This window comes from Lepidochelys kempii, chromosome 16 (genome assembly GCF_965140285.1).
Source record: "Lepidochelys kempii isolate rLepKem1 chromosome 16, rLepKem1.hap1, whole genome shotgun sequence".
NCBI lineage: Eukaryota > Metazoa > Chordata > Testudines > Cheloniidae > Lepidochelys > Lepidochelys kempii.
This window is the reverse complement of record NC_136395.1, coordinates 8,349,943-8,364,892: the sequence shown is the minus strand read 5'-3', so window position 1 is coordinate 8,364,892 and position 14,950 is coordinate 8,349,943. Positions and strand designations below refer to the sequence as shown.

The 14,950-nt window shown below is 49.4% G+C and overlaps 1 protein-coding gene across 2 annotated transcripts; it reads left to right on the top strand.

Moving 5' to 3' along the window:
* Positions 1-1,703: 1,703 nt before the first annotated feature.
* On the top strand, positions 1,704-4,148 carry TUBB4B (tubulin beta 4B class IVb). 2 transcript variants are annotated; one of them, XM_078849097.1, is made up of 4 exons: positions 1,704-1,871; positions 1,994-2,102; positions 2,183-2,293; positions 2,895-4,148. In XM_078849097.1, the coding sequence occupies exons 1-4, from the start codon at positions 1,847-1,849 to the stop codon at positions 3,973-3,975; spliced, it is 1,326 nt and encodes a 441-aa protein (XP_078705223.1). In that variant the 5' UTR covers positions 1,704-1,846; the 3' UTR covers positions 3,976-4,148. The 2 variants fall into 2 exon arrangements, with proteins under 2 accessions (XP_078705223.1, XP_073170593.2); XM_073314492.2 differs by having other exon boundaries at positions 1,705-1,871; positions 2,915-4,148.
* Positions 4,149-14,950: the final 10,802 nt, after the last annotated feature.

The window sequence follows — 14,950 nt, the reverse complement described above, 5'->3', positions numbered from 1 at the left end:
TGGGGTGACAGGGTGGAGGGCGGGGTTGCGGGGGGCTCTGTTGGTGGGCGGGGGCTGTGGGGTGACAGGGTGGAGGGCGGGATTGCGGGGGGCTCTGTTGGGCGGGGGCTCTGTGGGGTGACAGGGTGGAGGGCGGGGTTGCGGGGGGCTCTGTTGCGGGGCGGGGGCTCTGTGGGGTGACAGGGTGGAGGGCGGGGTTACGGGGGGCTCTGTTGCGGGGCGGGGGCTGTGGGGTGACAGGGTGGAGGGCGGGGTTGCGGGGGGCTCTGTTGCGGGGCGGGGGCTGTGGGGTGACAGGGTGGAGGGCGGGGTTACGGGGGGCTCTGTTGGGGGGCGGGGGCTGTGGGTTGACAGGGTGGAGGGCGGGGTTGCGGGGGGCTCTGTTGGGGGCGGGGGCTGTGGGGTGACAGGGTGGAGGGCGGGGTTGCGGGAGGCTCTGTTGGGGGTCGGGGGCTGTGGGGTGACAGGGTGGAGGGCGGGGTTGCGGGGGGCTCTGTTGGGGGTTGGGGGCTGTGTGGGGTGACAGGGTGGAGGGCGGGGTTGCGGGGGGCTCTGTTGGGGGCGGGGGCTGTGTGGGGTGACAGGGTGGAGGGCGGGGTTGCGGGGGTCTCTGTTGGGGGCGGGGGCTGTGTGGGGTGACAGGGTGGAGGGCGGGGTTGCGGGGGTCTCTGTTGGGGGCGGGGGCTGTGTGGGGTGACAGGGTGGAGGGCGGGGTTGCGGGGGTCTCTGTTGGGGGCGGGGGCTCTGTGGGGTGACAGGGTGGAGGGCGGGGTTGCGGGGGTCTCTGTTGGGGGCGGGGGCTCTGTGGGGTGACAGGGTGGAGGGCGGAGTTGCGGGGGTCTCTGTTGGGGGGCAGGGGCTGTGGGGTGACAGGGTGGGGGGCGGGGTTACGGGGGTCTCTGTTGGGGGCGGGGGCTGTGGGGTGACAGGGTGGAGGGCGGGGTTGGGGGCGGGGGCTGTGGGGTGACAGGGTGGAGGGCGGGGTTGCGGGGGGCTCTGTTGGGGGGCGGGGGCTCTGTGGGGTGACAGGGTGGAGGGCGGGGTTGCGGGGGGCTCTGTTGGGGGGCGGGGGCTGTGGGGTGACAGGGTGGAGGGCGGGGTTGCGGGGGGCTCTGTTGGGGGCGGGGGCTCTGTGGGGTGACAGGGTGGAGGGTGGGGGCTGGGCAAGGGCTTGCGCTGTTTACATTCAGCTATTTCCAGGGTAACCGCTGCCTCCGCGTCCCCTGCAACCTGGCGACGAAAGAAAACTTCCCTTTACGGCCACAACGCAGCGCTCCCAGGCAGCCCGTGCTCCGCAACTCACCCGCTACGCCCTGTAACCTACGTAAATAACTTCAGGAATACGCTTCCCCTCCCCTCGCAAACCGCCACCTCGCTCCTGCTTGGGCTTAACAGCGGTTACCAAGACAACTTCGTTTTCATCTAATCAGTGTGACATTAGTTCATTGTTACGGGAAACAGCCAATCACTCACCATATCAATCATTCAATCGAGCCAATGAGGAGAGTCCTGAGGAGGGAGATCGCTAATTGTGACGTAAGGTAGTTGAACAGTCTGACCAATAGAGAGCGGACTGGAATTGGGCGGGATTAGCAATTTGAGCGACACCGTTTTAACCGACAGGAGAGTTCTTATTTTGCTCAGCCTCGTTCTGAGCGGCCATTAGTGGCTGTCGGCAGGGCTGTGGGCGGGGGCAGGAGCGGTGCGCGCGCAATCCGTTGGTATATAAGCGGTGGCGGTTGGCCGCTGTGACGCAGCTACTGTGCAGACCGCTGCGTGACTGTTGCCGTTGAAGGGTGTTGGGCGCCGCCGCCATGAGGGAGATCGTGCACCTGCAGGCCGGGCAATGCGGGAACCAGATCGGGGCCAAGGTCAGTTCTGCCGCCGCCCCCGCGGCGGGCTGGGGGGTTGGTCCGGCCCCGCCGGGGAGGAACGGCTGCCGCAGGGTGGGGGAGGGTTGCCCCGCCCCGCCTGACCCGTGTGTCTGTTGCAGTTCTGGGAGGTGATCAGCGACGAGCACGGCATCGACCCCACCGGCACCTACCACGGCGACAGCGACCTGCAGCTGGAGCGCATCAATGTCTACTACAACGAGGCCACAGGTAGGGCCCGGCCCCCCCCCCTCCCGCCACCCCCCCTCGCGCCCGGCGGCCCCGCGCTCACGCGCTTCCCTCTCTTGCAGGTGGCAAGTACGTGCCGCGCGCGGTGCTGGTGGACCTGGAGCCGGGCACGATGGACTCGGTGCGCTCCGGGCCTTTCGGGCAGATCTTCCGGCCCGACAACTTCGTCTTCGGTAAGGCGGGGGCCTGCCCGCGGGGCCGGGGGCCGCGAGGGGGGAGGGCGGCACTGGCCGCAGCGCGGTAAACGGTCCCGCATCCGCCTTCAGTTGGAGCTGGTCGCGGGCAGATAAAGGGGAAGTTCTGAGCGCACCTCAGATAAGCGGGTTCAGGCTGCACCGGTTAGTGCAGGGAGCAAAAGTTAATTTGTGGGGGGGGGGCGCAAAGCGGACCCTTTTGAATGCTAACGCTAAGTTGAAAGTCAAGTAGTATGAAATATCTATCTTAAAATACTTGAGTGGCATCTTGTACCTGGGTTGCAATGAGAGCAAGTACTTTAGGGGGGAGGGATTGCTCAGTGGTTTGAGCATTGGTCTGCTAAACCTAGGGTTATGAGCTATTGTGAGGGGGCCATTTAGGGATCTGGGGCAAAAATTGGGGATTGGTCCTGCTTTGAGCAGGGGGTTGGACTAGATGACCTCTTGAGGTCCCTTGCAACCCTGATATTCTGTGATTTTTTTCTGGGTGGGGTGTGGAGGCTTCCCCTGGTTGTGCAATCATTTGGGGCTCATCCTTCATTTTGCTTGCAAGCAAATGGCTTGCTGTGTTAATCTGAAGTGAAAATGGCTCTTTTCCAGGTCAGAGTGGAGCAGGAAACAACTGGGCAAAGGGCCACTACACAGAAGGTGCAGAATTGGTTGACTCTGTGTTAGATGTTGTAAGGAAAGAAGCAGAAAGCTGTGATTGTCTTCAGGGCTTTCAGCTTACCCACTCACTTGGTGGTGGCACTGGCTCTGGCATGGGCACCCTCTTAATCAGCAAGATTCGTGAAGAGTATCCTGACAGGATCATGAACACTTTCAGTGTTGTGCCATCTCCTAAAGTATCGGACACTGTAGTGGAGCCCTACAATGCCACTCTTTCTGTACATCAGCTTGTAGAGAACACAGATGAAACCTATTGTATTGATAACGAAGCACTATATGACATCTGTTTCAGAACCTTGAAGTTAACTACTCCAACATATGGTGATCTGAACCATTTGGTGTCAGCAACCATGAGTGGAGTTACCACCTGCTTGCGTTTTCCAGGTCAGCTTAATGCTGACTTGCGTAAACTAGCAGTTAACATGGTTCCTTTCCCCCGTTTGCACTTTTTTATGCCTGGCTTTGCTCCACTCACCAGCCGTGGGAGCCAACAATATCGTGCTTTAACTGTACCAGAGCTCACACAGCAGATGTTTGATGCAAAGAACATGATGGCTGCCTGTGACCCACGTCATGGCCGCTATCTCACAGTAGCTGCAGTTTTTAGAGGCCGCATGTCAATGAAAGAGGTGGATGAACAAATGCTTAATGTACAAAACAAGAACAGCAGCTACTTTGTTGAATGGATTCCCAATAATGTTAAAACTGCTGTCTGTGATATCCCACCCCGGGGCCTGAAAATGTCTGCTACATTCATTGGTAACAGTACAGCTATCCAGGAGTTATTTAAGCGCATTTCTGAGCAATTCACTGCTATGTTTCGCCGAAAGGCTTTCTTGCATTGGTATACTGGAGAGGGCATGGATGAGATGGAGTTCACTGAAGCTGAGAGCAATATGAATGACTTGGTATCTGAGTATCAGCAGTACCAGGATGCCACAGCTGAGGAGGAGGGGGAGTTTGAGGAGGAAGCTGAGGAAGAGGCAGCATAAAACCTGTGCAGTAGCTACTCCTGTAAATTATGTTTAAAGCTGTATGAACTCCCTTCTCATTCAGAAACTTGTCTTTATTCATGTCTTTACTGTGTACCTTCCACTTCTGTTTCCTGATGACTTCATGTCAAATGCTGTACAGACACCACAATTAAAGCATTTTTCACAGCGCAGAGTTTTGTGTCTGCCCTTTCTGGTAGGCTTTCCGGGTATTGTTCCCAAATGTTAAGGCATAGCTGTGTCTGAAGGCTGGAAAACAAAATATCGTAGTTTATTTTTGCATAAGTACTTGCCTATTTTGCTCTTAATTTTAGTTGGAGAAAATACTAGAACAAAAATGGTTTTACATGTACTACTGTGGGTAAGACTCAAATAAGGATGTCTACTTGCAATGTCCACTTGGACTGAAATAAGACTACTCTGCCAGAGGTGCGGAGTAGTTGTGCATCTAGTGAACTGAAATGCATAATTATAAATACACTTTCCATGTGTTTAGAGAGAACTTACTAAATACCTCTATTGAATACTCTATGCTGTAAATGTTTGCAGCATAAATAGTGGATGGCTTCAAAAGACTAGGTTTGTACTCCACTTGTGTTGTCCCAGCTCAGTGAAATGCAAGGATTTTGTATTTTAAAAAAATTTAACTTGCTTTCAAAAACACCACTGCTTCAATTTTGCAGGTTTGCCTGGTTTTTTTGGGGGGGCTTCTTTCAGGTGAAGAGAACCTGAAATTCCTTCCTGCTGGCTGATAATTCAGAAGTGATGCCCAAGATTCAAATTAGGTGCCTGTTAATTTGGGGCTTTTTGGAAGGGGAGGAGCCTAGGTCATGTCTGATTAATATGGGGGAATCTTCTATTATAATTTTTTGAGGTGAAACCTGAATTTTTAATGATGCCTTTCAGGTCTCATCTGGCTATGTCACCTTTTAAGAGTTGAGCACTGTCTAAAGTGCTCAGAGAAATGAGAGCCTTGACCAATATGGGGGAAGTCAATATACTTGGGGCTGGAGCCCAGAGACTGAAGTGCATAACTGCCTCTAGGTGCCTAAGGCACAGATCTGTGCACTGCTGCCACTGAATCCTGTAGGTATCTAAACTCAATGGGCCCTTAAATTTTTGCAGTAGATGCTTCCTGGGCAGCTGCTTTTGTCAGTGTATGTGCTCTGCTTCCTAGTGAGGGAGTAGCTATGTCAACATGAAAAGTCCTTTCAGCATAACCATCAATAGCAGGGTTTAGGTTGGTTTAACTGCTCAGGGGTGTAGTGTGGCTCATTTCATTTTTTTTAAAATGAGTGATGTAGTTACACCACCTCAATTTCCTAGCATAGACCTGGCCTAAGTTTCTGCTTTTGGGTATGCAGCCTGCAGCAGTTCATGAATATGGGGAACTCCTGTGGGCCCTAAGGTGGCAGGTATACTTGCATGTTGCTTAACTCTATAGAAAATAGCTGGGGGCAGATGAAGGAGCTCTTGGTTTTTAGCCTAGTGTTTAAGGTTATGGGGGAGACCCCCCCTCAGCTGTATTCCCCCCTTCTGCCGATAAGGCAAAGAGCCAGGCATCCAGTCCCCCTACTCCAATGTTTATTTAGCCAAAGTGGACCAGCTTCAACAGGAGAGATTGATAGAACTGCACATCAGAATATCCCCTAGTCCAGTGGTTTGGGCACCCTCCTAAAGGCATACAGAGTCAAGTTCAAATCTCTTCCCCAGCTGGAAGAGGGGAAACTTGAAGTGGGAGTCTTTCACAACTCAGGTGAGTACCTTAACCACTTGGCTAAAAGCTAGCGGGGAGTAGCTCCTGCTGGCAGCTTCCTGCAGAGGAAGCCTGACTCCAGCAGAGGGCTCGTAGAGAATCCCAAGCAGAACTTAGGCACTTCCCTTCAGCCTGGACTCTAGGCATGAACCCCCTGAAAAGGTTGTGACTTATCACATTTCTCCCCTCTTGGCATCTATTGGCTAGTTCAGGTGGCTGTATGTGCTGGCTTGTGTGAATCCCATTCTTAGGGAGCCTGAGTGCTGAATTCAGATTTTGTGAGTCTCAGTGGTTTTCCAAATGCCTTGGTCCCCAATCCTTTGATCCTTTTTTGCCTCTGTGGCACCAGGCTTCTCATACAGACCTCTGAGCTGCAGAGTTTTTTGGAGTGAAATTTGAAACTTTTTAAAAATTTCTAACAGTTCAGTGTTGTCTGATTTCCCCTTTGGACCCCAGGACTGCTTTTGTTGCTTGGAGAGATTGTTTCCTTGGCTCTGCTTCCCCTTTGAGGCATTTGCAGGGGCTGGTGTCCACTGTAGGCTTCAGGAGAGAGGTGGGCCAAGAAAACCCAGTGGCAAAAGGAAAGGTCTGTACTGTGCTCACTCTTCTGCTTGTTCAATGACTTGGTGGAGAGCTTGGCTGGCTCTGGGGATAGTGCAGTTTCTCTCAAGTCAGTCGGGGTGGAGGGGTCATCTTGGGCCCTTCTCCCCCAGGTGGGAAAGGAGGTAGGCAGGATTGGAAAAACTGGCTCTGGGGCAAACAGCTCCTCACCTCTGTGATGGGAGTGATGCCAGAGGGGTTCTGTACTAAATGAAAGAAGGCACCTTGATCTTGCATCAGCAGCTGTGCTGCCTGCAGAGCTCAGTTGGACCATGGCACTGAATACAGCATGGGCACTTCCAGCACTGGAGAAAGCAGTTAAGGATTTTGGGGCCAAACTCCCATCTACTGCAACCCCACTCATACCCCATGAGGACTCCACAGGAAATACTCATCTGCCTCATGTAGATCTCATGCAAGAGAGAGCTGAAGCTTTTGGGGAGTTCATCCCTGTATCTCCTTTCAGATGCACAGAAGGTTCCATGTGTAGGGAGGAAGGCAATAAGACTAGCCTCTTTGAGGACAGGGAGATCATAACTGCTTGAAATATTCTTGGAGCAATCCTTGAGCCTAATTTCACTCCCTGCTCTGAAGCAGGATTATGGGGACAAACTGAGAGTGGAAATCAAATCAGACGTGAGCTGCAGCTCACAAAAGCTTATCCTTAAATATATTCAGCTCTAAGTACTCCTTTTCTTTTTGCAAATCAAAACTGTTTCCCCTTCTCATGCTCACAGAGGCAAAAGGTCAGATCAATGCAGGAAAGAGCAGCCCATGGATGGGCTGATCCTAGCCACACACATCGGGAATTCTCCTTCAGAGAAGAAGCCCCTACCACACCACCCTGCTGCAAGGCAGTGGTCCTGAGCTCCTCCACCCAGTAAGTGGAGAATGGGGTGCCAAAGGGGGCCACTTTAATGGTAAAAAGAACAGGAGGACTTATGGCACCTTAGACTAACAAATTTATTGGAGCATAAGCTTTCATGGGCTACAGCCCACTTCATTGGATGCATAGAATGGAACATATAGTAAGAAGAGAGATATACACACACATACAAAGAAGGTGGAAGTTGCCATACAAACTGTAAGAGGCTAATTAAGATGAGCTATTAGCAGCAGGAGAAAAAAATGTTCGTAGTGATAATCAAGATGGCCCATTTAGACAGTTGACAAGAAGGTATGAGGATACTTAACATGGGGAAAATAGAAGTTTCTCCTTGAGAAAGATAGAGGGACACAAACCAGTTTCATATAGGATGGGCTGATTTTAATAACAGGAAGTTAAATATGGGGAGGGATAGCTCAGTGGTTTGAGAATTAGCCCGCTAAACCCAGTGTTGTGAGCTCAATCTATGAGGGAGCCATTTAGGGATCTGGGGCAAAAATTGGGGATTGGTCCTGCTTTTTTGAGCAGGCGGTTGGACTAGATGACCTCTTGAGGTTGCTTCCAACCCTGATATTCTATGAAATAATAAATTTTAATCTCTTGCTTTTTTGTTATAGTCTTAAAGAGAGATTGATTCTCAATGGCTGGTATAATTTGGTGCTTTTAGCTAACCAAAGGGATAGACTGTGTACATATTTATTGAAGCAATTATATAGCTTAACATACATTCATTGGATTCTTTTTTTATATTTTTTATTATGTTAGTAAATGGTACAAGGATCTGTATTGGGACCAGTGCTGTTCAACATATTCATAAATGATCTGGGAAAGTGGGTGAACAGTGAAGTGGCAAAATCTGCAGACAATACACAGTTATTCGGGATAGTTAAGTCCAAAGCTGACTGCAAAGAGTTACAAAAGGATCTCACAAAACTGGGTGACCGGGCAACAAAATGGCAGATAAAATCAAGTGAAAAGTAATGCACATTGGAAAACATAATCTCAACTAGAAAAGGAGTACTTGTGGCACTTTAGAGACTGACAAATTTATTTGAGCATAAGCTTTCGTGAGCTACAGCTGACTTCATCCTGCATCCGATGAAGTGAACTGTAGCTCACGAAAGCTTATGCTCAAATATATGTTAGTCTCTAAGGTGCCACAAATACTCCTTTTCTTTTTGTGAATACAGACTAACACAGCTACCGCTCTGAAAATAATCCCAACTATACATGCAAAACGATTGGGTCTAAATTAGCTGTTTCCACTCAAGAAAGAGATCTTGGAGTCATCAGGGATAGTTGTATGAAAACATCTGCTCAATGTGCAGCAGCAGTCAACAAAGCAAACAGACCCATTAGGAAAGGGCTAGATAATAAGACAGTAAATATCATAATGCCACTATATAAATCCATGATATGCCCACACCTTGAATACTGTGCACAGTTGTGTTTGCCCAGTGTCAAAAAAGGGATATTAGAAATGGAAAAGGTACAGAGAAAGGCAACAAAACTGCTTAAGGGGATGGAACAGCATCCCTATGAGGAGAGATTAAAAAGACTGGGACTGTTCCGCTGGGAAAAGAGATGACGAAGAGGGGATTGGGTAGAGGTCTATAAAATCATGACTGGTGAGGAGAAAGTGAATAAGGAAGGAACAGTCATTTACCTCTTCACATAAAACAACCAGGGGTCATTCAATAAAATTAATGGGCAGCAGATTTAAAACACACAAAAAGGAAGTACTTCACACAATGCACATTCAAGCTGTGGAACTCATTGCTGGTGGATGTTGTGAAGGCCAGAAGTATAACTGGGTTCAAAAAAGATTTACATAAGTTCATGGGGGCTAGGTCCATCACTAGCTATTAACCAAGATGGTCATGGATACAACGCCACGCTCTGGGTGTTCCTAAACCTCTGCCTGCCATAGGCTGGGGCTAGACAACGGGATGAAGCACTTGCTAATTGCTCTCTTCTGTTCATTCCCTCTGAAGCATCAGGCACTGACCACTGGAGGAAGACAAGATACTGGGTTAGATGAATCATTGGTCTGACCTGGTATGGCCACTCTTATGTTCAGATGATTAATCTTCCACTTTTCCTTCATAACCTAGGCTGTTTACAGGGCTTACAGCTTAGGATGTTTTGGAACTTTTGTAGCATTTGGGATCAGTGCAAAGGGAATGCTGCTTCCATGTTACACTTCTCAAAGTGGATTTGGCTGTGTGCTTTGAGACTAGTTATACTTCAGACTCTAAATTCTTAACTGAATGGCAGCAAGTGTGCACTTTGCTAGTCCTCCTAAAGCCTGTAGTTCAACAAGACTCCGGCCTGTCTTGTAAACAAGAAGGCCAGACTGCATTTACTCTAGGTTCCAGAGGCGGTCCCTTTCAGTACCAGAAGGCACAGCCCAGCACCTAAACTGACAACGGCTGCATTTCTCAAATTTCTCCACTGAGCTCCTCACTCATGACCTCAGCTGTCAGGTCTTTACCAGATGTGCCTCTTTTTAACGGATGTTGTTGCCAACTTCGAGTACAAGTCCTTCACTGAATCTTCTGTTTTGCACCCTGTTTCCACAACCATGAATACGTCCCAACCACCTTCCCCATCATAGCCCTGGGAACCTGCTCTAAAATTATAACAAACCACCTGCCAGTTGCGTAGCTGCTGGTTATTGCTCATCTCTGCTTGAAATCATGAGACAGTCCTTATACAGATGTGTAGATCTGTGGACACATATTGTCCCTTTAAGATTATGGGAGGCTCCGAGAACCACAGTCACCTATATTTGCAGTTGGAATTTCAGTCCTGCTTTTTTCTCCTCTCTGCTTATGCTTAATTTTTTCCTGTTTCTATGTTGCTCTCTCTCACTCTCACATTGTTTCTTTTCTCCTCTCCCATCAGTTTGGGGAAGATCTCAATTTTTATCTACAGAAGGGAGGGGAGTGAGGGAAGCTAGCTACTGAGACTAGGTGGGGAGGACATGGCAGATGGCTCCACCCTGGGAAGGGGCATCGCAGCAGTTCCTATTGCTGTTCCTTGGCAGCTGGTGCTCTGTGCTTCCCCCCCCGCCCCACCTGTGTGCTGATGCTCCCTGCCCAGGTGCTGCTGCCCTGTCCCCCACCCCGGCAGCAGGTGCCCCACCCCCAGGCCAGGTGTCTCCTCAAGGACCCTCAATGGCAGGAAGGTGGGGAGAGCAGAACTCTTCCTACTTGCTCCCCAATGGCCAGCCTGACCTAGTGTACCATGGTGGCTAGTCCAACCTTACCTCCTGATCCTGTTCTCACCTTTGTGAGATAATGTGGGGGCAGAAAACATGAGGGGGGGATGGAAGGAAGCATAAGCCCCCCAGTATGTCCATTGCGGGGGCACTAGTTCCTCCCACCCAGTTCTGGGGCCCCAAGCTACAGTGCAATTTAGAATCATAGAATCATAGAATATCAGGGTTGGAAGGGACCCCAGAAGGTCATCTAGTCCAACCCCCTGCTCAAAGCAGGACCAATTCCCAGTTAAATCATCCCAGCCAGGGCTTTGTCAAGCCTGACCTTAAAAACCTCTAAGGAAGGAGATTCTACCACCTCCCTAGGTAACGCATTCCAGTGTTTCACCACCCTCTTAGTGAAAAAGTTTTTCCTAATATCCAATCTAAACCTCCCCCACTGCAACTTGAGACCATTACTCCTCGTTCTGTCATCTGCTACCATTGAGAACAGTCTAGAGCCATCCTCTTTGGAACCCCCTTTCAGGTAGTTGAAAGCAGCTATCAAATCCCCCCTCATTCTTCTGCAGGCTAAACAATCCCAGCTCCCTCAGCCTCTCCTCATAACTCATGTGTTCCAGTCCCCTAATCATTTTTGTTGCCCTTCGCTGGACTCTCTCCAATTTATCCACATCCTTCTTGAAGTGTGGGGCCCAAAACTGGACACAGTACTCCAGATGAGGCCTCACCAATGTCGAATAGAGGGGAACGATCACGTCCCTCGATCTGCTCGCTATGCCCCTACTTATACATCCCAAAATGCCATTGGCCTTCTTGGCAACAAGGGCACACTGCTGACTCATATCCAGCTTCTCGTCCACTGTCACCCCTAGGTCCTTTTCCGCAGAACTGCTGCCTAGCCATTCGGTCCCTAGTCTGTAGCTGTGCATTGGGTTCTTCCGTCCTAAGTGCAGGACCCTGCACTTATCCTTATTGAACCTCATCAGATTTCTTTTGGCGCAATCCTCCAATTTGTCTAGGTCCTTCTGTATCCTATCCCTCCCCTCCAGCGTATCTACCACTCCTCCCAGTTTAGTATCATCCGCAAATTTGCTGAGAGTGCAATCCACACCATCCTCCAGATCATTTATGAAGATACTGAACAAAACCGGCCCCAGGACCGACCCTTGGGGCACTTCACTCGATACTGGCTGCCAACTAGACATGGAGCCATTGATCACTACCCGTTGAGCCCGACAATCTAGCCAGCTTTCTATCCACCTTATAGTGCATTCATCCAGCCCATACTTCCTTAACTTGCTGACAAGAATACTGTGGGAGACCGTGTCAAAAGCTTTGCTAAAGTCAAGAAACAATACATCCACTGCTTTCCCTTCATCCACAGAACCAGTAATCTCATCATAAAAGGCGATTAGATTAGTCAGGCATGACCTTCCCTTGGTGAATCCATGCTGGCTGTTCCTGATCACTTTCCTCTCATGCAAGTGCTTCAGGATTGATTCTTTGAGGACCTGCTCCATGATTTTTCCAGGGACTGAGGTGAGGCTGACTGGCCTGTAGTTCCCAGGATCCTCCTTCTTCCCTTTTTTAAAGATTGGCACTACATTAGCCTTTTTCCAGTCATCCGGGACTTCCCCGGTTCGCCACGAGTTTTCAAAGATAATGGCCAATGGCTCTGCAATCACAGCCGCCAATTCCTTCAGCAGTCTCGGATGCAACTCGTCCGGCCCCATGGACTTGTGCACGTCCAGCTTTTCTAAATAGTCCCTAACCACCTCTATCTCCACAGAGGGCTGGCCATCTCTTCCCCATGTAGTGATGCCCAGCGCAGCAGTCTGGGAGCTGACCTTGTTAGTGAAAACAGAGGCAAAAAAAGCATTGAGTACATTAGCTTTTTCCACATCCTCTGTCACTAGGTTGCCTCCCTCATTCAGTAAGGGGCCCACACATTCCTTGGCTTTCTTCTTGTTGCCAACATACCTGAAGAAACCCTTCTTGTTACTCTTGACATCTCTGGCTAGCTGCAGCTCCAGGTGCGATTTGGCCCTCCTGATAACATTCCTACATGCCCGAGCAATATTTTTATACTCTTCCCTGGTCATATGTCCAACCTTCCACTTCTTGTAAGCTTCTTTTTTATGTTTAAGATCCGCTAGGATTTCACCATTAAGCCAAGCTGGTCGCCTGCCATATTTACTATTCTTTCGACTATAATTTCCTCTGGTTAAAGAGGCACACACAATTGTTGAAATCAGTTCACAGTTTAGGCATGCTGTTTGAGTCCTTGCTGACACTGAGCTTTCATCGAGCAGTCTCTGCAAGTCAAGAGTGTGCAGCTGGCTGGGAGACTAGGTGCTCCCATTCTTGTGGCTGATGTCTTGGCCTGAGTAATACACACGTGTTGCCGCTCAGCTGGACAACAGCAATGCACTGTAGCTGGGCATGAAGCTATCAACCCTGAGGATACCTGATATATGACAGAAATGTCCTGGGCAGGGTTTGCTGTCAATAACGCCATACCTTTGGCACAATGGAATTATCTACAAGAAGGAAAAAATTCCTTTGCGCAGGAAAAGTTTTTTTTTTTTCCTGAGACACCAGTCCAAGGCTGTGGAATGGACTCATGCAGGATCTAAGAACTCACTGTTATCCATGCCTCAGCTTCAGCTAGACAATGAGAAAGCCACTTGATGGCATCTTCAAGGATGGCTGAAATGGAAAATGAAGTTGGATGCTATACTTAAGGCGTTTCACGCCACACCTTCTTGTACATTGAAGAGGAGAGGTGGCAGAGTAGAACTCTGGGGTGGAAATCCATGTGAGATCACCTTTGGGGCAGGAAAACAATTGCCCAGTAAAGAAACAAATCCAAAATCGAGCATCCTCATTCCTGTCAGGCTCCACAGGCAAGATATAAGCATCTCATGATCACAGGCAGCTGACAGGTCTTAGAGCCACTTTTTTAGTATTTATCCATGGTGGAACAGTCATTGGGCCAGAGAGAATGAGACACAGAGAATGATTTTGTAGTCTAGTAGTTAGGGCAGCCACCTATGAGGTGGGAGACCTGGGCTCCAGTCACTCTTTAATTAGTTATCCACAGTGCATTAGCGAGAGAGCACCATGTCAGAATATTCCCTAGCTCAGTGGTTAGAGCACTCTCCTGAACAAAAGGAGACCATGGTTCAAGACCTTTCATTCCCTTGGCTCCCACATCCCAGATGAGTGTTCTCACCAATGGGATACAAGTTGTTAGTGGATGGCACCACCTTCTCTCCTGTTATTTAATGTGGAATGAGGCAGGCTGTCTACCTCGTTGCCTCAAGAAATGCCTTAGACATCTAACATGGACTGCTAAGCAGAGATGGGCACCTGCCTTCAGCCTGGAGTTAGGTGCCTATCTCCAAGAGAGGGGCAGGGTTTAGCACACACCTGTCTCATCAACATCTCCCATTGGCTAGCTTAGGTGGCTCCTGGCTAAGCCTTTTGTGGATCACATTCTAAGGCACCTGTCTTTGCTCATTCATTGTATAGGGAGCTTGGGTGCCTAACAGCTTGGTGGATCAGTGTTATTCCTGTTTTTTCTATGCACGGCGACACTCAGCATTGCAATGCATAGGTTCCTTAACGGATCCCACTGCAGGTCCACCGAATTTCTATTTCATAATCAACTTATATGCAACCTCGCTTATTCTAATGGAGTCTTCTCCTGGTATTATAAAAATAACGACTTAGGACAAGAGTCTCCCTAAGGATGGTAACCTATTATCTTGCAAAGTTATTTTTCAGTATCATGTCTTCAATGGCCTCTTCCTGGCCAAAGCTGAGAAACAGTACACTATTATCATCCTTCTTTACCTGTCAGCTGCCTTTGACAGTGGCGATCATGCTCTTCATCTTGAAATCTTGTCCTTTCTTGGCTTTTGTGACCATGCACACAGGTTCTCCTTCTACGTTTCTAATTGCTTCTTCAGCACTGCCTCCTCATCCCCCCCCCCCGCCCCAACCTTCTGTGTGGGTTCCACAGGACTCTGTCCTTAGTTCCATCCTCTTCTCGTAGTTCCCTACACTTACACAGGCCTATCTCCACACTACCTATCTCTTATTCACTATGAAGATGTTGATGCCTGATTCTGCTCTGCCAGTGATACCTATTTATTCAATTTTCAAGTGCTATCTTGCATGCTACTCCTCAGACTTGGAAGCAGCATACTTAGACTTCTGCAAAAGTTTAAAAAAAAGGGGGAGGGATAGCTCAGTGGTTTGAGCATTGGCCTGCTAAACCCAGGGTTGTGAGTTCAATCCTTGAGGGGGCCATTTAGGGATTGCTTTGTCCTGCTTTGAGCAGGGGGTTGGACTAGATGACCTCCTGAGGTCCCTTCCAATCCTGATATTCTATGATTCTACCTCCTTCAAAACTCTCCCCTTTACAGTGATATCTTCAAAATATGAACAGTGGTTAGGCAGCTGTGTGCTGTAACAATGACCTGTCCTGCTGAACAGAACTGAC

Coding starts and splice junctions, on each gene's coding strand:
- TUBB4B (XM_073314492.2), top strand. CDS start 1,815: ATGAGGGAGATCGTGCACCTGCAGGCCGGGCAATGCGGGAACCAGATC. Junction 1,872..1,993: donor GGAACCAGATCGGGGCCAAG/GTCAGTTCTGCC, acceptor TGTCTGTTGCAG/TTCTGGGAGGTGATCAGCGA. Junction 2,103..2,182: donor CTACTACAACGAGGCCACAG/GTAGGGCCCGGC, acceptor CCTCTCTTGCAG/GTGGCAAGTACGTGCCGCGC.